Consider the following 25,221-nt stretch of genomic DNA (forward strand, 5'->3'; position numbering starts at 1 on the left):
TTCCGCTATCTCTGTGCTCTATGGAGGAGTGTCAGTTCTGTGGCCCCAGGGCTGATCTCCTGCCTTCCTGTGCCCAGGCTGCACCTCCCACCTGCCATCTGTCCGAAGAGGTCTTCTGAAGATCGAGTTCTACACAGCCATGACTGGCTGGCTGCAGCTGGCAGCAGAGGTGAAACCTGTTTTCTCTGGTAACTTTTGGTGTTGCCACATTACATAAAACAGACAAGGTGATATTTGAGCTATGTTGAGAAAACCTCTGCTAAAACTGAAGTAATCATTTTTCAGGGGAAAAAACTTGACATTTAATGATATTTATGATGTTTGTTCTATGAGAGAATATTAAGGTTGTTGAATACAAAGAGAAAAACAACACTGATAATTAAGAACTCTTGTTTTGAAAAGTTAAATTTCTAATATTTTGTCATGGAACTGCTTGGGGAGCTGTGGGACACATTTCCTCCTAGATTGGAGTGGTGGAGGCAAGGAGACCTAATGAGCAAGGGACAGAATCGGTGTGTTGGTCCTCCACAGTGCTTAGCCTCTCTGGAAACTGCTTTCTCATCTGGGCCCCAAGCTGCAGCCTGTAGCCATAGCAAAGAACCAGTAAGTGGTGTGTGCTGGAGAAACAATGGTGGGTTTTAATCCTTGGCATTGGGTCCAGGACTAACCTCTGGTCCCTGGGAGGTGACCAGCAATAATAAAAAAGCAAGGCTTTCATTTTTTTTTAAGATAAGAAATTTACTTATGAAGCATAGGATGCATAGTATAGACTGTCTTGAGAAAATAAAGCAGGTTTATGTCACCTTTGCCACTAATCTGACTTTTTTATCCAAAAAGTTGAAGCTGAAGGTCCTAGAGCCTGCCCCAGGGCAGAGTCTGCAGATGGCAGTTATTTCATCCCAAAGGAGAGTCCAGTTCTGGGCAGTGCCTGTGTGTGAATAGATGGCTGAACACTTGTTCCCTGAGTGGCATTAAAATTAGAGGTTATGGCTGGGCGCAGTGGCACATGCCTGTAATCCCAGCAGCTCGGCAGGCTGAGGTTGGGGGATTGAGAATTCAAAGCCAGCCTCAGCAACAGTGAGCTGCTAAGCAACTCAGTGAGACCTGTCTCTAAATAACATACAAAAAATAGGGCTGGGGATGTGGCTCAGTAGTTGAGTACCCCTGAGTTCAATCCCTGGTACCAAAAAAAAAAAAAAAAAAAAAAAACAATTAGAAGTTATGCTCCTGACCAGGATCTTGGAGTTGAAATCTGTTGGATAAGAGCAACAGTGTAGGCATCGTGTCTGTGCATGTCTATAATTGTTTAAAGTGGTAAGATTGTGCTCCAGATCCTTGAAAATGTTGATTAAATGTGTCGTACTCATTGATTATTTAAAGGATTCCTCTGTCCTCTCAAGTGGGTGTGAAGCTTAAACATGGCTTTTTTTCTTTTGCCCATAGTTATGAGTCACGACCAAGGAATAGTAAGCCAAAGCAATACTTTGCAAATTTTGCTTCTGATATTCCCAGACTTCCCCCGTGCTGGCCTTTGCCTCCTTTTTAGGCACTATTGATTCCTGTTCTTCCCCTTATTGAGTGAGGAGAGAGAGACCAGCTGCTGGTTGGTCTCAGTTCTTTGACCTCTAAGGACTCATTTTATTCTTCGAGCTTGAGCCTCCTCCGCTGTAACAGGAGGGCTTTACACCTCTCTTCTCATGTCTGGTCTTCAGATCAGAGTGCAGCCTGTGTTTGAGCTCTCTAAGACAAGTGTGAACTTATTGTATTGAGATATTTCACTGGTAATAATTTTGTCTCCTAGCTTTTAAAAGGTTACTATTGGGGTTTGAATGGCATGTAATTTTAGAAATGTTCAGGGAAGTTTGGACGGATACCTCTTATTGTTTTAAATGCATCTTTGGCAGAGGTGTTCAGAACAGTTCCACTGTTTGTAGCATTTCCCTTAAGGTGGGGATCTTTGTAAAAATAATTGTCAGAGCATCTACATGAAGTTATCAACTAAAGCTGTTCAGTGTAAGGACATGGAAGAAATCTTCGTAACCAGAATCACTCTTAGGGTGCTGTCAGTTTTGGAAGAAGTACTTGCAAGGTAGGATAAGACCCCTGGGGTGTGCACAAGCTGGATAGCCAGGAAGAAGTAAAGGTGGAGACAGTGAAAAGGTGAGGGAAAGCAGAGATGGAGAATGACTGCAGCTCCCTGCCAGCCCCCGTCTTCGGGGGTGTCAGTGATTTTTTTCATGCCCAGGCTAGTAATGCAGCATGCACAGATGTAGGAGACTCTTGGACCTTAAAGAAATTGGGCGGGGACTGGGTTATAACTCAGTGGTACAGCGCGTGCCTAGCATATGGGAGGTGTTGGGCTCAATCCTTAGCACCACGTAAACAAAACAAATGCATTGTGTCCATCCACAACTTAAAAAAAGTTAATAATAAACTGGGTGGTCTTTGTACTTAGGGCCCAGGCATGGTGAGGGCTTAAGTTGTACCGGATCTTGGGGAGGTCAGGTAGCCTGTAGACGCACAGCTAGTGTGGAAGAGAAGGATCTTTTTGAGTTAACTCCTTAAGTTTAGGAAGCAGCCCACCTGGATCACACCTAAAAAGTGTGATGCTGAGGCCTCATGCTGCCTCCTTCGTCCTGTGTGCCATGTGGGGGCTGTGTCTGAGTTCTCACCCAGGGTGTTCTCTCTAGGGTTGGTACAGTGTGCATGGTTTCCTGGGACTGGATTTGTAATGAAGAGGGAATGTCCTTTTGCTTTGATGGTCCATGTCTTGGTTTTCTGTAAAAAATGACCATAAACTTCATGGCTTCAAAACAACATAAAATTGTTATCTTACAGTTCTGGCAGTCAGAAGTCTGAAAATAAGAGCCTTAATCTAGGCGTCGGCAGGCTGTGTTCCCTCTGGAGGCTCCAGGGAGACTGCATCCTTCCTTTTCCAGCTTCTGAAGGCCTCCTGCGTGTTCCCTTGGTCCCCTTCCTCTCGGTCCCCTTCCTCTCTGCTCCCGTCTGCCCTTCCCCTCTGATTCTGAGCCTGCTGCCTTCTCCCCTGGTGACCCTCCAGTTGGATGCCTTTGGGCCATCTTGAAACACACTGGAGTGGCTCCCTCCGTGTCGGGTCCTGCAGGAATATCCTCTTGTGCTTAAGTCGCGGCTTAATGCCCTGGCCGCCCATGTGGGCCTGTGGTCCACTCCTCTCCTCTCCTCCTGACCCTCTGTGCTCCCCACAGACTGCTGTCTTCTGCTTTTTCCTGTAGCCTGCAGTCAGTTCTGCTCAGCTTTGAGGTCTTTGTTTAAACAGCATCTTCTCAAGGAGTCTTACCTGGCCACCCTGAGTGGAGTCATTTCTCTTGTTCTTTCTCTCCCTTTTGTGTCCTTAATAGCAGTTATCACCAGTTGTGATTATTTTGCTTGATTGGTTTTCCTTCCCATTCTCTTTTTTGGTCTGTGTTATTAAATGTAGACACTATGGGACGAGACCCGTGTCCGGCTTGTTCACTCCACGTCATCAGTGCTAATGATCGTCAGGAGCACTTAATATGTGTTCAGTCAGTGGAGGTACTTCCTAGGTTCATTGTGATAAAGCACACAAGTTCGCATGGTCAGATGGACCTGAACATTGTCCAGTGTGGTCACAAAGGAAGAGATTTGAGAATAATTCAGAGAAGTATCTATTTGTTTAAAAGTTTAGGAATTCTGTGTCTCTGGGGGTATAGTTTGCCCTGTGCTTCCTCGGTGGTTTGTGTGTGGCATTGTGATCGCTTAGCCAGGCAGGAGGCTTCTGCTCCAGGTGTGATCACTCAGCCAGGTGGGAGGCTTCTGTTCCAGAGCTCTTGACTCCAAAGTACTGTTTGGCCATATGAAAACTTGGGGATCTTTTTCTGAGACACTGCCAGAAAAAGTTTGTGTCAGAGTTGTGTGGTTCATGGGAATCTGGCTGCACTGAGGGAAGTAGATAGGGCGCTGAGCTGTAATCTTAATGCCATGCCCTGTGGCCTGCTGCGCCTCCTCGGAAGTGACATGTGCAGAATTGCTGACTGCAGATTTGCTGACTGCAGCCACCTGAGTGTCAGCACTGAAGACTCAACATGCCTGCTAGATGGGGCTGTGGTTGTGGCTCAGTGGTAGAGTGCTTGCCCGGAACATGTGAGGCACTACCTTCAATCCCCGGACTACATAAAAATCAATAAACAAAATAAAGGTATTGTGTCCATCTATAGCTTAAAAAAAAATTAAGAAAAAAAGCCTGCTAGAGTGGTGTTGTCTGGTGAGTTCTTATGATGCATGTCTTATACCAGGACTGGTGTGCTGCTACCACTTTTTTTTTTTTTTTTTTTGGGAAATACGTTTTAGTTGTAGATGGACACAATAACCTTTTTATTTTATTTATTGATTTTTATGTGGTGCTGAGGACTGACCCCAGTGCCTTACATGTGCTAGGCAAGTGCTCTACCACAGAGCTACAACCCCAGCCCTCTGTGTGCTGCTTAAAACCATTACCTATCATTTTATATTGAGATACAGGGTGTTCCATTTCCTGGATCATGAGGGGCTCATCCAGGAAAACTTCAGAACAGAATGTGTCTTTTAGATGAGTTAAAAAGAAGAGTTTAAAACACGGCCCTGCCCATTCCTGTTGAGAAACATTGAGCTAAACTTCTGGCTTCCTGTGCAAATCATCCCTCTGCTTAGTGTGTAAGTGCTTCTTGACAATTTGGAAATATTTTGAAAACTTAATATTTAAATTCAGATTTTGTTTTAGCATTTATTTTTTAATTGTAGTTGGACGCAATACCTTTGTTTATTTATTTTTATGTGGTGTTGAAGATTGAACCCAGGGCCTGATGTGCTAGTCGGGCGCTCTGCCGCTGAGCCCCAGACCCTTACTTCAGATATTTGATTTTATGTTGTCACACAGTTAATCTGTCCTCCTAAACTCAGCCTACTTCATATTTAATTGAAAGATCTGCTTCACTGTGTTTATAACCTCACTACTTGGGAAGGCCTTCCATCAGTGTATACAACTGGAAGTGCCATAGGTGACCTCGTATGATTTCTGGGTTCTCGAGGGTTCCTTATATCTGGTTCTATACAACAGTGCCCAGTCCTTGAAGAAAGGTGCAGAAGTGGTCAAGTGAAAATCCCTTGGTGCCAGACTGGAGGTTTCCAGCCTGAGTGGTGTGTGAGAGTGGCGGTTTCTCCATTTCCTCTTCTCTCCCCCACAGCACAGCATCCCTGCGATCCCCTCCCAGTCCCACTAGCTCTAGGAAGTGGGAATGGAAGACAAGGGTAAGACAGCCCCACTAGCACACAGGCGATCGGGAGCCTGGCGGTCCTCCTGGCCTGCCACCCACTCTGTGTCATCACGCGCCAGTCATTTGACCCTGCAGCCTCTCGAGTTACTCATCTACGAAATGAGTGGATTGAGCAAGACCATTTCCAAGGTCCTAAGCTCTGATGTCATGTGATTGGGGTTTTCTGACTCCTGGGTCAGCATCTGGGCGAGGATTTGGTGGCAGACTGGTGTAGGCGGTCAGGCCCTGCATACTTGGGATGTTGTCACATTCTCTGGGGGGGATTCACCGGCTCACCCTGGATAACCAGGAACAGCTACACTCTCTCACAAGAATTCTTGGTGCTCTTATAGGAAGGCATTTTCAGTTTTGTAAACAGGTTTTGGAAAGAATCCTATTACATATAATCAAATGCCCTTTTGACATTATCATTTTTTAAGCACTTTGTTATGTTCAGGTGCAGGATGTTTTAGGCTCATTTGGCCATTTCCCTGTCCTGGCCTAGAGTCGGCCAGTTCCCAAGGGGTCCTGGTCCGATGAAGGGGAATGGGCATAGGTGTGCCCTTGCAGAATGGGTGCTTGGAAAGCGTGGGTGTGGAATTGAGAAATGACTCTAGTTCTAGTCACCCACAGAGCTCTTCCCCTCCTTCCCACATAGTCCTGTGTTTTCCTTCCCTCACAGAATGGTCCTCCCACCACCAGTGTATCCGTCCACTCATTTGCTCATTGCTCGCAGTTTTTACCAGCAAGACCACCAGCAGCAAACCCACTACCAAAAAAATTACAGATTTCTTTGTAATTCTCTTTACTTTAAGAATCTATCCTACTGAAGCCACACATCCACGTGCATACTCTTGGAGGTTACTCTGTTCTCTCTTATAGTGTGGGGTGGCCCCCTCCCCTGGTGCAGAGTAGGCCTTAGGAAATGTTTGCAAAGAACCAGTCTGCCCGCTTTTTTTGGGCTGCCTCTGATCAACAGCACTTTCCTGCTTTCATTACTACTTTTGTAAAACTAATCTACCCAAAGCATTAATGGTTTGAACAGATAGTTGTATGTGAATATAGACATAAATAAAGTCTGTAACGATATGCAGAATCATATCCTAATAATTTTATATAACAGATTAAAAAAACACTCATCTTTAGCAAGCCTTCCTATATAAAAACCTCATCTATTTAGCTCATTATATATATTCACATAGTCTTTAATTACTCATTGCTTATATATATGTTTTAATTGGCAGGACCCAAGGTCCCTTGTTATCTGACCTCAGCTGCAGCTGGTGTTTTTACATTAGGGTCATTAGGTGGTGGGAATCGTGGCTCCCCTTCAGTTTTCGTCTAGAACTGGGTGGCCTACGAAACCATTGCTCATGATTTTCCTTTGGTGGTGTCATCCTAGACTCTTAGGCGTAGGAAGTCATTAAACCTGAAGAAAGGAAAGCCCCAAAACAGATGGGGCCATCACTGTGGAGCTGGCTGGGTGAGTGGGAGGGTGAGGAGTGGGGTTAGCAGGGGACACGTGGGAGGAGGGAGAGCAGCGCCGCCTGCCCGCCTGATGACAGGTGAGCTCAGGAGGAGGAAGCCTGAGCCACTGAATTCCCAGGGCCCACATGGAGCACATGGAGGTGTTGTCTGTTCTTGTCGACACTACTTAATGCAAGGTTCTCCTTTAAAGCAGCTGCTTTTATTTTTTATTTTATTTTTTTTAAAGAGAATTTTTTGATATTTATTTTTTAGTTTTCAGCAGACACAACATCTTTGTTTGTAAAAGCATTTTCGCCACCCACATTGACAGAAATGTAGGGCCACACATGTTCCTTGGCTTATGTCTCTGAGGTGACGAATGACACTATGTTGGTACAGCCAGGTCCTGTTCAATTCTTGTCATCCTTCAGGTGGTCTTCTATTGAAAGAATTACTAAATTCATGATGTGCCATCTAATCACATATTAAAGAAGAAAAGCCACGTGTTAAAGAAAACTTGAATTAGAAATGTTTCTGCTTGGGGCTGGGGATGTGGCTCAAGCGGTAGCGCGCTCGCCTGGCATGCGTGCGGCCCGGGTTCGATCCTCAGCACCACATACCAACAAAGATGTTGTGTCCGCCGAAAAAATAAATAAATAAAGATTTAAAAAAAAAAAAAAGAAATGTTTCTGCTTGTATTGAAATGATCACTGTACCTTTAAAATGGAAATATATTAGGGGGAAAGCCCAAGAATCTTTAAAGTTTTCTTAAGGTATATTTAAAATGTCTTTAAAATATTTTAAGATATTTTAAAAAGAAAGTAGGACTTTAAAAGCATTTTTATTTTCTTTTGATTAATTGGTATGAATGCATATTAAGTATGTGTGTGTTTTAGATCATTCTACAATTAAGCATATTCTTCTATCTTTTTCTTTATTATTTTGCATGGGCCCATTTAGGCTTAAATATCTGAGCAAGATCTAGAAAATTGGTCACTCTAGCACTTTTTATTTGCATAGATATTCTTATAGGTATAATAAAGTCATGGTCAGAGTAACTCATATATTCGTCAATGATTAAAAAAATCCAAAATCCTTTGAAAGTAACTTTTCTCATTTTTATTACAGGTAAAATGGGAAATTCACGTTGTACAGAAACAGAGGTAAGAGACACTCAAGTATTTTGAGTAAAGCAACTTAGCTGTCCTGTTTTTACTTAGTGCTGACCATATCACTGCTGTTCTTGGTTTCTCTTAAGAATATATTGGGAACAGCTATAAACTATTTATACTGAAGGATGAAAAGTGAAGAGAAATTTAGTTACCTTGTCTACATGCTTGTAATGTCAAGGTATATTATAAAGAGTGACTTAATCATAGTTTAAAATTGTTTCTGTAATAGTATTTGTGGGATTGAGTTAAGACCAAGATCTCTGAATAAAAATTAAGTCCAATTTAATAACCCAGCCTAGTGTATTGTGATCAAAACATCACTTAGATGTGTTGGACTCTGTGAGGCTTCCTGAGTGTAGGAAAAAAAAATAGGGACTCAGAAATGGTGTTCTAGAAAGAAGAATAAGGAGTCAAATGTTGTGTTGTTCACACAAGTAGCCTTATTATTTTTTAATAATTTAAATAACTTGGTTCAGAACTGTGGTTATGAAGTTTGAGGCATTTCTGTGTGTCCCTGAGGTGCCAGGGCTGCACCGTGTGACTCTCTTTCTGCTCTCATGGAGAGGGGTGTCAGGTTCTTGTTCATGATGATGCCTGAATAAAGGATTTGGGAAATTTTGTTTCTGATGCCTCTGCATTCTGATGTAGGTTTTAATAAATTTTAACTTTAGTTAAATTCAAGCTTCCCAAGGGATTATATTATGCAATAAAAGGCAAAAATGATTTTTGTATTTTCTGTTCAACTTTGAAATAACTTGAGATAATTTTTCAAATCAGTTCTAAAAATAGGTCACTTAGTATTTTTATATTGCTAGGGTTTTGAGGCACTGTTCAGGGGGCATCAAGGAGTAGGACTGGACTGGAGTCAGAATGGAGGTTTTATCTGTGGTTTCTGGGTGTGCATCTTTCTAGGAGTACAATTTTGAGCAAGTGTTGTTTTTTTTTTCCTCTCAGAACTTTGTCTCTCTTACCTGTAAAGCATTAATGACAATCCCTAGTGACTTACTAGCGTTGTGGAACTTAAGCCTTGAGATCATTGCCTTATGTGAGCAGATGTTTCCCAAACCTGAAGGCTCTGTCACAGTGAAGACCAGGGAGTTTCTAGCACTTGCCTACACTTGGTGATGTGGTGTGGCCATGTGTACAAGGCCCCGTCCTCGGACAGAACCAGCTGGCTGTAGCGTTGCTGCCTCTGCACAGGATGGCTCACTCCTCCTATTTCCTGACTGGTAAATTAGGTCACCAGAAAGAATGAGCCTAAGCAGAATTTTTAAAATAACTGTTGAGGGAAGAGGGCAAATTATAGGAAAATGGAAAGTTCAATCTGGTTTAAAAAGTAGGTTCTGGGTAAAGTAGGTGACAGTTCCCTCTGGAGAGGAGATTGGGATGGTGGATGGTTGCTTATATTGTTTGAGTTTTTTAAAGAAAAATAAATGCCTCTGTGTATTACTTTTTAGTAATTAAAATACTAACAGGCAGGGGCAGTGAGGCTGTAGGAACTACACTTTTAAGAAGTTTTGGGACCTGAGAGGAGATGTTCTTGGGTTGTTTTGCGGGGAGGGGAGATGTGCCTTTGCAGGGAGGGGAGAATGTGAGACTGACGTCCAGGTGGAGCCTGATTACCTGTTGAAGCAGCCCCCAGGGTGGATGAGAGGGGCAGTGGTGGGAGCAGGACCACAGGGTCCCTGAGACCCTTTCTGGGGATCTGCAAGGTTAAGACCATTTTCAGAGTACTCTCGGACGTTATTTGCCTTTTGTCTTCATCCTCTAGAGTGTGCCACGGGCTTTCAATGACTGATTCTGGGTAGCCGTGATGGCTAGACTGACTGCAGGAGCCAGCCCGAGGTCTGCTGCCTGTTATGAACCCAGCATCAGAGTGTTTTGCAAAATGTGGAACAGTATAGCCCTTCTTGATTTTTTGGAAAATTTTTTTTAAATGAAAACGTATTTATATTAATATGTTATGGGGTTTAAATGAACTAATGATATTCTTAAAATTTCTTTTTTTATTTCAAACACAGTAAATGTTAGATTGTAGCCCAACATAAACAGGAACTCTCTGGAGTCCTTGGTGATTTTTTTTTAGAGTATAAAGGTCTTCTAAAACCAAAAGGTTTGACAGCTGCTGGGTAATGTGCCCTTGCAGAAGCTCTTTCTCTGAGGAACAGGATGAGGGAACCCTCTGCAGGCCCTGGAGAGCCAGGACACCCCTTGCAGATTCTGGCCAGTGGCCTCTGTAGAGAGGAGACAGGCTTGGGCACTGCGGGGCCCTCGGGGCTCCTGAGTAGTTTTCTAGTGAGGACAGAGGTTTGAAGCCCCTGTGCTTGGCAGATTTGTGTGGCAGGCTTGCTGTGTGGACGGTGGCTAGGGCTTGTGCAGATGGTGGCTGGGGCTTCAGGGTGGGCCCCCACCTTGGGATTCTTCCTGGTGGTGAGCTGAGGGCAGAGCCCTGCCCGGCCTGGCCGAGGAGTGCAGCTTGTGATTGCTATTATGCAATGAGGTTTTCTGGAGGGAGCCTAAGGTCCTGCTTCTTGAGCAGCCCGCTGGTGAAAAAGGAGGCCCTGTATCTTTCTGGGGCTTCAGTACTCTCATCAAGACAGCATAGTTGAAATGGACAACTAACTTCAAGTGTTCAAGTGTGTTTATTTTAGTGGTTTTTGTGGTACTTAAAAATAATGTTAGTAATTGTTTCCTAGTTTTTCTCATAATTCTCTTTTTAATATGACTATGCAGGCATTCAGTTAACAAGTTCTTTTGCCTTAAGATTAGCTAATGTTTATTGCAATCAAGAATTTTGCCACATTTGTCACGGTTTGGATTTTTTTTTTTTTTTTTTTTTTTTTGGCAGTGCTGGGGATGGAACCTCGACTTTGCATGTGCTCAATAGGGCTCTGCCACTGAGCCTCACCCCAGCCCACTGGAAGGATGTTTCCAGTGTCCTGCATTATGCTCTCATGTTCCTGTATTTGAACTTGTGAAGGGAAATCTTTCATGTGACTTCTTCTTAAGGATCTACTTCCTTTTTAAAAATTTTTAATAGGCAATTTTTCCATACTTTTCCGCCCATCCCCCCATTTTTATGCACAGTGAAATTCACTCCTTTTAGTTTTACAGTGTTGCAAATGCATTCATTTGTTGACACCACCCTCCCCCCCTCCATAGCCCCCCCACCATAGCCCTGGTGCTCATCCTCCAAGCCTGTGGTGACCTCTGATGTGCATGCTGTCCTTATAGCTCTGAGGAGGACATGTAATTTAAACAGAATGGCCCATACTTCTCTCTCCTGTGGCTGCCAGTTCAGGCTGGTGACTTATAAACTGGGAATGACTGACCTGTACTTGGCCTGCCTGTCAAGAAAACAGTTCTGACCCAGATTAGGAGCTTTTACGGACATTTTATAAGTTTTTCCTTCTGCCATTATTTAAATAGTTTCTATGGATTATAAATTTGAAGGAAAAATTGTTGAGTACTTAAAATTACTAAGACATAACTGATTTGAATTTTCAAGTATTTAAACTGAGACTTTCTTTTTTTTTTTTTTTAAAGTTTTCTGGATTTCATTACATTCCTGTCTTCCATTAACTACCACTAATTATGTAGCATTCAGAGGCCTTTCCCTTTAATAGGAAAGAAGGTTAAATGAATAACTAGAACAACCCTGCTGTTCCCCTGGCAGATTAGCTATATTTTAAATGGAATAGGTTAATGTATTACATAAAGTTAGATTAACTTTTATCATTACTGTAGTCTTGATAGAGCTGATTTAAGTGAACTTTCAGTAGAAATTATTTTAATTTGTATCATAGCAGAAAAATTTAAACTTTACTGAAGGAAACTATTTTAAAAAATTATACTTATATCTTTAAAGTAGAGTTCATATATACTGTGCATAAGTATTTATTTTGCTTTATTCCTGCGTAGATCTTTAAAAAACACTAGAGCTTTCTCAATGCCAGGCACTATTAGAGACATTAATTAATTCTCATAACAAATTTATGAGATGGCTGCTATTATTATTGGTATTTTAGAGTTGAAAGCTAAGGTATAGAGAGGCTAAACAAGTTGCAGAACCACTCTCGTCTACCCCATGCTTTCCTTTGCTCAGCCTGTGTGTGTATGTGTGTGTGTGCGTGCGTGCGCGTGTCTGTAGTGTGGACATCTGTATTGTGCTGGTAATTAGGGCCCCGAGGAGAACAGTGCGTGGTCTGCGTCTCCTCACCCTGTGTGTACCCTGACCAGGGACTGCTAAACCTAACCAACCTGTGAGGCTGTAGTGCTGTCCGCGGACCTTCAATCCACAAGTTGGGTGGGTACAGAGTTTGCACAATGGTCTGCTTCTGAATTACTCAAGAATGATTCAAGAACTGTCCTATATATTAGAATCTTCTGGGAAGTTGGACCTAGAATTGGTCTGCTTTGGGGAAAACCCAGATATCTTGGAAATGAGCCAAGAAATACATTAGAGTTAGTGTTTTGGACTTACTCCATTTTTGGTTGTGGATAGTTTTTTTTTTTTTTTTTTTTTTTTTTTTTGGTGTAGATGGACACAACACAATGCCTTTATTTTTATGTGGTGCTGAGGATTGAACCCAGGTCCTGCCCGTGCTAGGCGAGCGCTCTACTGCTGAGCCACAATCCTAGCCCCGGTTGTGGATAGTTTTTAAACCCAAATTGGACTATATGATTTTTTGTTTGTTTGTTTCCTGAGCAACTGAGAGGTGGTACGTGGAGGTTGCTGTGATGCAGAATATGATGTTTTAAAATGTTCACTTTGTCTCTGGCTCAATCTGCCCATTGCACTCTGGCCTCCATACATATTGTTTCTTTTGACATGGTATCACCCTTAGTTAATTTTATAAGCAACTGAAAAATTTAACTTGAGAGAAGTGTATGATATTTTTTGTAAAAGTATTTGCATGTGTATACAACTTGAGTTGCTTGAATGAGGCTGTTTCCTTTGACCCTCCCCCTTTTTTTTTTGGTGGAACCAGGGATTGAACCCAGGGGCACTTAACCACTGAGCTGCATCCCCGGGCCTTTTTTTTAATTTAGAGACTGGGTCTCTGTAGTTACTTAGGGACTTGCTGAGTTGCTGAGGCTGGCTTTGAACTTGCAATCTTTCTGCTTCAGCCTCCCAAGCCACTGAGGTTATAGGTGTGGGCCACCATGACTGGCATACTGTGTGACTGTTAAAATAGCATTTGATACAAAATAATTGGAATAGCTAGCAGAAACAAAGGGAGAAATGCTCTCAAGTCTACCCTTTTTAGCACAAGGCTTTGTCTGTCGTAAACTTAAGTTGAACAGTTGATAAATGGAATTAGACCACAAGAAATTAAAATGGTGATATGCCACCAAAAGGATTAAAAGAATAAGCTCTGGGAACTCCTGGTAATAACATCACATCCTCCCTCCTCCTTGGTCCACAGGCTAAAAGGAGTGGGAAGGAATGCTCACATTCTACTTCTGACCCGCCCCCCCCAGTGTGTTGGCATTCGTATTGCCATTTGGCTGATGTTAATTTGTAATTTAAAATTGGTGTATTTTCTCAGAGAAAATTGCATTCATGTGTGAATTGCCATTTCTGATTGTCGGTTCTCATAGAGATTGGTAGAGGGGCACTGGTGTGCTGAATAGACAGTCTCCACTCAGGTTTCCTGTAGACACAGACAGGGCATTGTGATAGTGACCTCCCCTCCCCCACCCGGGTATGTTTACTACTAAAATGGCCTATCTGGGTGACAGTGTCGGAGATAGATGTCTAGGTCAGGTGTAAACAAAGGCAGTGCAGTCATATCTTGGTGACAGCTGGGAGACAAGAGTGGGGAAAGACTACCCATAGCAGGTATGCTCACTCCAAAGAAAGGAAGCATGGATATTTTGTTTGGCAAGCCTCTGTGTGTGCATGCAGGAAAGCATGTGGCAGGGCACATTTCTGAGCATGTCCAGTTTGAAGTCACAGTTTAGGAAAAAGATGGCAGAGGTTCTTGGGCTTGCTCAGCTTACCATCATAGAGCACATGTTCAAAAGGAAGGATGGTGGACAGGAGCACTTCTGAGCAAGTTGACCCTAGGTTCCAAAAAGAATGAGTTGGAGTGCTTCAGTGACCCTGACTGGCTCCCAAAGGTTTCCTAGGAGTTTTAGCTGAAATGAAAAGAAAGGTCTTTTCAAGGGTGAACAGCTTGCTTCCTCTAAGTGCAGTGGTTTGCCCCGAAGGCACCTGCCTTGGTTAATGGCTGATGGGGGCACCTGATTGGATCACAGGATACAGAACTTGTATAAGTAGTGTTTCTTTGTGTGACTTTTACTGTATCCAAAGACAGATGAAAATTGTATATCTATGTTTGGCAAAGGATTTCAGAAAAACCAAAAATGTTTATCTGCGAGGAAGCATTTTATAATTATCCATAGTTACTATACATTAAACAAGTTTCTGTACTTAAACATCTCTCAGTAGTTGGATAAGGAGTAAAAGGTTTTCTCAATCATTTTCCCTATCAGGGGGCCATGTCATCTACCTTGATGAAAAGGCAAAATGTGTTTGATAACATTCAACTTGAGGATTTTTTAGCATATATAATACAGTGCTGACAGGACCAGATTTCTGTTTCTTTTCTCAAAGTACCTTTATTCATTTGTAGAGTTGTAAAAATTAAAATGGCACAGAAAGGTAAAAGGAAACAGTAGGGTGACGTTTACCCTACCACTTAGGGTCATGGCTGCTCAGGGTGTCCCAGGCCTCGCTTTCCATCTATATGTTGACCATGTTACATTGAGCACATTTCAGGTACCACCCTCAGGGACTTTTTGCATAAAAAGACCAACTTGGCTTCAAGGAGGTAGCCAGGCTGAGAGGAGGGCCTTAGGTACCTGAGGGAGGTTTCTAGGCAGAGGACACCATCATCCTGGAGACTGAAGTGGGTAGCCATGCTGTGGTGTGCTGAGAGCACCGGGGCCGGAGGGGAGGACAAGCTGGTGCGGGGACTGACCACTCGTGCTAAGACAGGACATCTCCTCTTCAGTCTGAAGTCATCAGGGTCACTCTTCTTTTGATGTCCACTCTTCACATTGTCTGCCTGTTCTTTGTGGGGTGTTCATGTATGCTCATGTCACCAGTATATGCATTATTTGTCCAGATCGTTATTGTGATCACAGGAGTGCAGTTGTCCAAGCTGCCACAGCTGACATGGTAAGCTCACTGCGCACCCATGTCAGAATGGCATAGATGCACTGGTGACCTAGGGAGTGGAGCTCAGCTGTGGGATGGACCGGGGAGTGAGTGGTAGACAGGTCAACTACTGGAGACTGACCAAGAGTGTCTGCCTCTGGGCACTATGTGTCTCAGTGTCTTCCCTCAGGCTGGTAGAAATTTTATGGAGTTAGCAGATGCCATAAAATACAGCTTAAAACCCCCATTGTCAGTAAAGTTAGGTAATTTATTTGGGATTATTACCTAGTTTTTTTTGTTGATAGTATTTCTTAATTTTTTATCAGCTTTATAAAAATGTTAGTTACAAACTCTGTAAGTTATTTATTTAACCAAATCAGCAATCTTAAAGATAACTACAGAGATATTACTGCAGTCAACTTCAGAACATCCTTATCACCTCAGGAGGGGCTCAGTACCCTTTGTCTTCTCCAGTCCTTCACTTCCAGCCTCAGCCCCCACTGCCTACTTTGTGTTTGTGTAGATTTGCCTGTGCTGGACATTTCCTGTAAGTAGCTGGACGCTTCGCATAACGTGTGGTCCTTCCTGTCTTGTTTCTGCCTCTTGGCAGGGGGCTCAGTGTTCCTTCATGTTAGAGGATGTGTTGGTATCCAGAAGCATTTTATTGCTGAATAGTCCACTGTATGAATAGCATCATATTTTGTTACCCATTTATCTATTAATGGAAATTTGATTTGTTCCTACTTTTTAGCTGTTCTGAATAATGCTGCTATACACAAAGTTTTGTGTTGACTTATGTTTCTTCTCTCTTGGGCATGTATTTAGAAGAACAATTTGTGGTTAAACATGGAACTCCATGTATTAACTTTTTCAGCTTGCTCCAAGTTTCTTTTCCACAGTACCTCCATCTCCCGACATTACCACCAGCAGTGTGAGTTCTGATTCCTCACATCCTTGCCAACCCATTATTACCTGATGTTTTCATTCTAGTCATCCTACAGGGTATGAAGTAGTATGTCATGTAGTTTCATTTGACATTTTTCCTGATGATTAATGAGGTTGAGCATGTTTTCACATGCTTATTGACCATTCATATATCTTCCTTGTAAAAATATCTATTCAGATTCTTGGCCCATTTTTAAAGTGGTTATTTCTCTTTTTATTATTGAGTTGCAAGAGTTCTTCACATGTTGTGGAAACAAGCCCTTGAAAAATGTATGATTTGCAAATATTTTTTCCCAGTCTGTGGGTTTTCCTTCTGCTTTCTTGATGATGTTTGTTGAAGCACCTGGGTTTTTAACTTTGGTGAGCTAAGGTTCAGTTTCTTCCGTCATTGCTCAGTTTTGGTGTCGTGTCTTTGAATATTCCACTGTATGAATAGCATCATGTTTTGCTGGCCGTGAAGATCTATGTGGCAGTGGGAGGGAGCATGCAGCTTCTGTACTGACTCATATCAGTTGGGACACGGACAGAGTGTTCTGAGAGCAAGTAAGACGATGAGGTCATCGATGGTAGAAGTGGGGAAGGTAGAGCTCCCTTTTGATCCTGCAGAAGAATATTCTGGAAATAGGTCTCAGGTATGACTGGAATAGACTGCACTCCTCCTCCTTGGTGGAGCATGGAGCTGTCAGGAAGAGAAGAGACATTATGCGAGCCCTTCTCACCAGGGTGGTGGCAAGAGGAAAACAGGAGACTGACTTAACTGCTTGAAGCTGGCATGCTGGTCACCTGGCTGCACTGCACAGCCACTCCCCACATGTGGATTTCTGTGGTGTAAGTAGTACTCCCACCTGGACAGTTGCAGTCTAGTTAGTGAGCTTGCAGGATTCCTGAACATTTGCCAGTTTGGCTCTTGATAAGTCAATATTAGCTCTATAGCACACTGTATGTCACTTTCCTTTTTTTTTTTTTTTTGGTATAGGGAATTGAACTCAGGGGCATTCAACCACCGAGCCACATCCCCAGCCCTTTTAAAAAAATATTTATTTTTTAATTGTTGTTGGACACAATACCTTTATTTATTTATTTTTATGTGGTGCTGAGGATCGAACACAGGGCTTCACATATGCTAGGCAAGCGCTCTGCTGCTGAGCCCCAGCCCCAGCCCCCAGTCCAGTTTTGTATTTTATTCAGAGACAGGGTCTCACTGAGTTGCTTAGTGCCTCGCCATTGCTGAGGCTGGCTTTGAACTCGAGGAAAGTTGTGTGGTTACCAAATACAAATATGGCCTTGAGGTTTTTCAGTGAACAAAACTGCTGCAGGAGCGGGGAGCTGCAGATCCCAGATTGAACAGGGCATGGCTTCCCAGTTGATGGAATATTCTCTGAAATTTGCACTTACCTTGAGCTAAGTAAAAAGCAGATTTCATGTCCCAACAAAATTATCTTTTATTCTGTTGTTCAGCAGGTATGAGGGTAAAGCAGCTTTTTAATTATGTGTATAGTACTAATAAAAGGGAACATTAACATTGCTAAGTATACAAATCAGATAATTAAAGGGAAAAAATAATTTGCTAACTTTAGGCAGGTGAGCAGTCTGGGAAGGAGCTGGGCCAGGGAACAGCCCTAGATGGTTGGTCAGACGCTGTCCTCTCCTTTTTCTTTCTCTCCTTTTCCTTCTCCCATCTCCCTTTCTTCCTCTCTCCCTCTTCTTTTCTTCTCCCTTTTCTTTCTTTCTGCAAAGAGAGCAGAAACAAAATACACATGCTTCCTTTCTTTGCAGGGAGCATACCTCCTGCTAGGCCTTGAGGTTTGTCAGTTAACAAAACTGACAAGGCCTCTGCTTGCCTGGTTTGCACCCTAGTGTTTGTGGGGAACACACAGACGAGTGTCTGTTAAATGTGGGGTCCCAGTAAGTGCTGTAAAGAACAGAAGGATGAGGAGTGGAGCGTGACTCCATAACATAATAGAGAGGGTCCCTCTCGATTCTATTTTTTCACTTTTATTTTAGAAGGGAAGGCCTCTTTTTTGTTGTTTTTAATACATATTTTTTAGGTGTAGTTGGACACAATACCTTTGTTTTATGTATATATTTTTATGTGGTGCTGAGGATCAAGCCCAGGGCCTCACATGCGCTAGGTGAGCACTCGACCACTGAGCTGCAACCCAGCCCCCTCGCCCCAGGAGGGCCTCTTTTTGAGGTGATTTTTGAGCAGAGATCTGAATGGAGTGAGAGAGGAAGCCAGGCAGAAGAAGTGGCAGGTGCCAAAGGTGTGTGGTGGGAGGGAGTCTGGGTGTCCCAAGGAGGAAGGCAGTGTGATGGGAGGCAGTGGGCAGTGCCAGGGGCAGGTCTGTGGTGTGCTCTCTGAGGAGCGTGGAGACTGGAGGCGCAGTCATGGTTCCATAGGACCCACCCACCTTACCTCGGAACAGGTCGACCAGAAGATGATCTCGTTTCAGTAGCTGGTGATGGAGAGAGACTGCTATCGGGACTGTCATCACAGTCCAGAGCTCTGCTCCCACTGCCGGCTTCTTGTCTGGGTGTTCGCCTGTCCTCCATGGGGGTCTGCTGGCATAACGTAAGGTGATAAAAGTTTACCTTTTTAGAAATTGTGGTAAAAAGCACGTGATACTTACCATCTTAACCACTTTTATTGTACTTTTTGTTGGTGTTAAGTACATCCACATGGTATGCCACAGAATTCCAGAGCTTTTTCATTCGGCAAACCTGAAACTCTCTGCCCTTCTCCCTGTCCCCTGCCCTGACAGCAGCCTCTCTGCTGCCTCCAATGGGCCACTGCAGGTGACTCCCAGGGTGGGCTTATGCGGTGTTTGTTTAGCTTGGCTGATAGCTTCCAGGTTCCTCAGAGCTGGAGCACAGGGCGCAGTTCCTTCTTTTTGAAGGCTGAGTCATAATCCATTTTATGTGTACACCGCGTTCTGTTTACCCGTTCACCCGCTGATGAAGGATTGCTTGCTTCCCATCTTGGCTGTTGTGAATAGTGCTTCTGTGAACTGGGTGTGAGCAGAGGAGCACCATCTGACCTGACCTGAGCTGTCCCCTTCCCTTAACACACGTACGCACAGTGTGTGTGTGTGTTCTCTGCTCTTTCTATTGCGTGTGCTGCCTGGCACATAGTGGGCATGCACACTTTTGAAGAAATAAGAATGTAAGAAAACACAGTGCGGCAAACCCTGCAGGCCATCGTGTGGCCATCGTGTGGTTTACATAGTGTCAGCTCACACATGTTAGGGCAGGGAGCCTTTACCACTTGGGGGTCACTGACCTCATTGAAAATATGATGAAAAATATGGAATTTGTCCAGAAAAGCAAAACAGTTTTACCTACAGCTGCAGCGGTTCTTCAGCTCCTGACAGCCATGAAAGGACTTCCTGCATCGCTGGGTGTGGACCCTTGGCACTCTGCTGGTGGTGTGGGTCCTCTCCTGTGCACATACTGGTCTATGCAGCAGTGGCCGCTTCGGTTTCTTCCCCTGCCTTGAACACTAGACTGGATTCAGCATCTCCTCCTCTGCCTGGTCCCTAATTCCTGCTGGTTTTGGATACAGAAACTGGAAGACTGTGGCTTGAGGGCTTTTACTGTTGCACTTTCCTGTTTAGCTTATGGTCTACAGAGTCATCGCTGTCTTTAGAGCGTGGCTGTGTCTCCAAAATGTCTTAAAAATTTCCTCTTTCCTTTGTCAGACTGTGTTTAGTGTGACGTGGCAGTATGAGTTGCTTATTTTGGTGCTGTGGATTGACCCCAAGGGCTTGAGCATTGGAATGACAAACCTTAAAGGACCACATGACAATTAATTTTCTATTGATTTAGAACAATTTTGCCACCAAATTAGAAGCTTAAAACAAGCACATATTTGTCACCTCATTGCTTCTGTGAGTCAGGAAGCTGGGCCTGGCTGGCTGGGTCCTCTGCTCAGGGTCCCCTGAGCCTGGAATCCTGGGGTCAGCTGGGCTGGGTCGTCTGAAGGCTCAGCTGGGGAAGGGTCCTCTACCTGCTGTTGGCTCCTGAGCTTGTTGGCCACGTTCCCTTCCTGTGGCTGTAGGACTGACAGCTTCATCGTGTGCTGGCCTTGGCTTGTAGAGGCGTCTATAGTTCCCGCCATGCTGGTTCCCCCATGGCCATCTTTCCCCCACAGCAGCTGGTAAGGCGACTCTGGCACTAGAAGCTGCAGTTCACCTACCAAAGTCACACGCTACATCTTGTTGGCTAGAGGCACATCACAGGTCTTGCATGTGTTCACAAGGAAGGCTCAAACAGGCACGAGCAGCCGGACACCTCAGAGTCTGCCCATGTCAGAGTTATAGGTGGTACTCTGTGCCTCCTGGTGTCGCTCCTCAGGTGGTCCTGCCAACTATGCACAACCCAGGAGCTTGAGACTGACTGAACGCCCGATGGACCAAGTGCCAGGCTTCAGCAGTGACATTGTCATGAAGGACAAAGCTGAGTTGTTCCAGATTAAAGGAGATGGAGGAGACATGACTAAAAAAATCCAGCTGGTGACGCCAGGTTGTGATGAGTTGCAAAGTGCGCGTTTCAGGGATGGTTATCGGAGTTTCATACAGACTCAGTCAGTCTGTGTCATCTGGTGAATCACCTGATTTCCTGATCATTGTATCGTCATCATCTGAGGCGTGTCCTTATTAGGAAATAACAGCACAGTATTTGGTGGTCGTGATGTGTCCAGTTTACTCAAATGGTTTTAGATATGTGTGAATATGACTTGGGTGGGAAAGTATGTATGAGTGTGTTTATGAGAAAAATCATGAAGCAAGGGTAGTTATTTAGCTTGTAAAGTTTCATTGTTACTTAAAAATACAAGTGTACGCAGTGATGTATGTTAATGATCTGCTGGGATCCGTGCAGCCTGAAAGCACGCGGCAGTGGGTGTGGGCCCTCTTCTCAAGTGTGATTGGCCCCTCTTCTCAAGTGTGATTGGCCCCTCTTCTCAAGTGTGATTGGCGTTTGATGTGCTCTCTAAAGGAAATCTTAAGAAAGAACCAGGAGCTGGGGCTCAGTGGCAGAGCACTTGCCTGGCCCATGTGAGGCACTAGGTTCGATCCTCAGCACCACATAAAAATAAACAACTAAGGTAAAGGTTTTGTGTCCATCTACAACTAAAACAGCAACAAAAATAAAAAATCTTAAAAAATGGACCAGGAATGTGGGGAGGATTCTTAAAGGAATTGTTGCTTCTGACATAATTTGAAATGAAATTTAAATTTGCGTTATCTTATGTTCATTGTATATTTCTAATTTAGTTTTAAGAAAATTATGTACATGTTTAAGGGAGATATAACCCTACCAAATAAGTACAAGAAAAATATGTGAGGAGTGAATGATTCAGATTAGTTTTCTACCATATAGTTCAAAATTCTGAAAAAGCAAAGATTATATATGACCCAGGCTACTCTGTTGTGTAAAAATCTGAAGTATGTGACCAGGGCCGCCTCTGCACCCTGCTGCATCCCGCCCGCCCCTCCCCTTGGGCACCCTCCCCAGCTGCCTGTAGCCCACTATCTAGATGCCAGTCAGTGGGTTGTGCTGGGAGGGGCGGGCCCACACGCTGGTGGCATGGTCTCCTGGCATCTGCACCACTGAATTCCATCTTCTCCTCTTCCTCCAGTCTGCATATTTAAATGTGCCCCAGGGGGTGGGGCAAAGAAACTATACAGCTATTGCCGACAGATCGCGTTTGTTTCACGAATGGTCCTGGTGCAAGAGAACCCCATTGCCAGGCCCTCTGACACAGTTCCTAACACAGTGTTACTGTGCAGCTTTTCTTTTTCTTCTGGCCAGACATTCCTTTGAATTAGTTACTCTTTGGGGGGCCTGAGATGGAACCATTCATGTGGCAAACATTCAGAAGTGCTGGGCACAGAGACACAGAGTTAATAGTCTCCCCAGAGCCGTTGGCATTTAGGCCTAGGCAGGCTACCCTGGCTCCGTCCTCTCGGGGTTTTGTCTTCAGCATCTGCCCACAGGGGTTAAAGCAGCATTGGTGTTCTGCTCCCATAGCTCCCTTCCCTGTGGCTGCCCAGGCTGCCAGCCTCTCCAGCTCTCCTACAGAATCAGGGGGCTGGGTGGGTGGGCTCTTTCAACTTTTGGGGTTTTAAGTAAACCTGATGGTTGAGTTTTGTGTGTGTGTGTGTAGAGGGAGAGGTTAGGAAGGGGAGAGAGAATTCAAAATGCAACAGTGAATAGAGACTTTGAATAGGGAATAAAACGTGGGGGCTTGAATTATATGAAGGAGCCAATGAAGGAGAAGGCCTTTGTCAAGAGAGGAGGTGGCTGGAGTGAGGCAGAGGTGGAGGAGTCAGCCAGGCTTCTGAGCACTCACCCACTCCTAATGGGAGGAGGAGATGAGAAAGGGGAACAGGCCCTGCACAGGACAGCTGTGGTCTCAAGGTCTCATAGCCACAGTGACTTCTTTAGGAACGTGTTATGAGTTATTAAAGTCAATTTGAAAATCACATCTCCCAGCTGAGTTTAATGAGTTATTTGAATGGCATTTTATTTATTTATTTATTTATTTATTTAAATCTTTTAGGTGAAGATGGACATACACAATGCCTTTATTTTTATGTGATGCTGAGGATCGAACCTGGGTCCCGCCCATGCTAGGCGAGTGCCGTACTTTTCAGCCACAATCCCAGCCCTCGAATGTCATTTTAAATGATTAAGCATGTGTGAACCAAATGGTATTTGGGTCCAATATCAGTCATTGCAATGTATAGAATTTTATAGGAGCCACAGTTTCTCCTAACAAAATTTTCACCTCAGTTAATATGTGGTTCGTGCTGTAGAAATATATCCTCCTCCTTTTGAACCTTGTAGGGAACCTGTTTTTCATCAGCTTCTATTGTAATGAAGGTTTGAATACTCAGAGTGGCACACATTTTTAATTGACTGTTCCTTCTGTGATTCAAGGAAAGCTGGAGGTAGAGGGTGGAAAAGCAAAGTGACGGATCTGGCCTCCACCTGCTCTTCGTTTTCTTCTCCTTTCAGTAGACGACAGGTACTACAGATCTTCCTCTCCTGTCTCTCTGGCTGGCTGGAAAGCTGTTAACATGTAGCCAGAGCTGATTGTACATCTGCCCTTGACAACCCAGAGGCTGGAGAACAGGAATGGACCATCTGATAACAGGCGCCTGGGTGGCCATTGTGTCCTTCCCACAACGGGCGCCTTGTGCAGCAGGTACAGAGCATCAATGCTGCATTGTGGGCTGCTGTGTATGATTGGTGTGGCGTCCCTCCCCTCCTTCCTTCCCCCTTTTTTCTGTGGTGGCAAATAGGTCAAGGTGATGTGCTATGAATGGGACTCTCTGGGGCCCAGGAGGCAGTTATTGAAGAACAGCTTCTAGAATGCCAGAGGTCTCTGTCCTCAGGAGCGCCACAGTTCTTTGTGGTGTCTCCATTAGCAGTTAGAAAACACGTCACTCTCTGCTTACCTGCCTGTCCCACTTGACTCTGAGCCCTTTGAGGGTGGGGGCCCAGCCTCATTGCATGGCCACATTGCAGGGCATGGAGTAAGGAAGCCCTCTAATGAAGAGGAGTGTGACCATAATTTTAGAAACAGAAGCAACTGTGTGTCTTCACCTTGCAAACCTGGTCATGGAGGAGCCACATGTTTTCAGTTTAATACTACTTCCAGCCTATTTTGAATTGTCTATACTAATTGTTATAATAAGAGGGAAAGATAAGCAAAAAGAAAGAAATAGATCACCTCCAACCCCGTTTCCCCAAAATAACAGTGGTCAGCATTTTATAGTCACACCTTTTTTTTTCTTGGGTGTATGCGCATGTTCTTCATGAGAATACAGTCACATGGGAACTTACTGGTTTGTAACTGGATTTTTTTCACCTCCCTAGCTCAGCGTGGTAATAGATGCTCAGTAAATACTTATCTTGACAAACATTTTCCATGTTTTCAAACATATTTCAGCATCTTTATATGGTGATCAATGTTGCATTGTATGGACGTATTATCATTTATCCAGCCAGTCTCCCAGTTCTCCATGGTTAGGCTGCTGTGTACTCACTTAACAGAGTGCACTTGATCTGTGTGCCCCTCTGGCTTCATCCCTTTCTCCTCCTGTTCTTTATTTTGATGGTACTGGCTGACCATCCCTAATCCAAAGATCTGATCTCCAGAATGCTCTGCAGCCCAGGAGTTAGAAAGCCTGGACATGACCCCATGGGGGCTTTGGATTTGCCAGGTATGTGTGTGGGTTTGGGGGTGTGGGTGTGGTTGGGGATGCCAACCAGCTAAGCCTGTGCAGACACTCTGCAACCCGGCGGACTCTGTACCTGGGGGAACCTGTGGCCCTAGGCATTGTGGGCAAGGGATGCTCAACCTGTGTCAGTCCATTTTTAAGACTTGAAAACTTTATGTTCTTTCGATTTCAGACAAGCGCAGAGCTTTTCCTTCTGCCCAGAACATACTTGCCTGGCCAGTAAGCTGTTTTTAAAGCCTGAACTTTGATGATCCTTTCTTTTTTTTGTACTGGGTATTGGACTCAGGGGCACCCAAGTGAAGCCACCTCCCAAGCCCTATTTTGTATTTTATTTAGAGACAGGGTCTCACTGAGATGTTTAGCACCTCTCTAAGTTGCTGAGGCTGGCTTTGAACTCGCCATACTCCTGCCTCAGCCTCCCGAGCCACTGGGATTACAGGTGTGTGCCACCGCCCCGCCTGGTATGTTCCTTCTTTTTTGAATGTTTTCCTAGACTGAGTTACTGTCCCTCAAAGGGCTTTGTAGGTGGCATTTTGTGCACACTTCTGTGGGAGCAGCCTGCTCTCTTCAGTGTGTCTCCACTAGACCACAACAGGCTCAGGAAGGGAACTGGGCTTTATTTCTGTTGTGTGTCCCAGCCCCATACAGTGCTACAGTGTAGTTCAGTTGGGATTTTTTGGCCCTAGTTGTTTCTGTGGTGGAGTTTGAGTCTGGTTTTTCCCTGGTGGGCACCATGTGCTCTGGCCTCCTGTTGATCGATGAATGGATGCCTTCTCCAGGTGGGTCATTAGCTAACAGGCTCTGACAGACATTTTGTTTATCCGCACAACAGCAATGACCTTTTACTTAGTACTTTATAGTACATTTCATGTTGGAAAACGCCAATAATTTTTATTAAATGTATTCTGCATTTCAAATTGATCTACTGT

At 44.2% G+C, this 25,221-nt stretch overlaps 1 protein-coding gene across 4 annotated transcripts in view; it reads left to right on the forward strand.

The window, feature by feature from the left end:
• Positions 1-25,221, forward strand: part of SPIRE1 (spire type actin nucleation factor 1) — a 144,173-nt gene that overhangs the window by 14,313 nt on the left and 104,639 nt on the right. For all 4 annotated transcript variants that reach the window (XM_081263253.1, XM_081263254.1, XM_081263255.1 and 1 more), the window contains exon 2: positions 7,887-7,921. In XM_081263253.1, coding sequence (XP_081119379.1) covers positions 7,887-7,921 — 35 coding nt within the window. The remainder of the gene's footprint in view (positions 1-7,886; positions 7,922-25,221) is intronic.

Source organism: Spermophilus citellus (genome assembly GCF_964194105.1).
Source record: "Spermophilus citellus genome assembly, chromosome: 12".
Classification (NCBI taxonomy): Eukaryota; Metazoa; Chordata; class Mammalia; order Rodentia; family Sciuridae; genus Spermophilus; species Spermophilus citellus.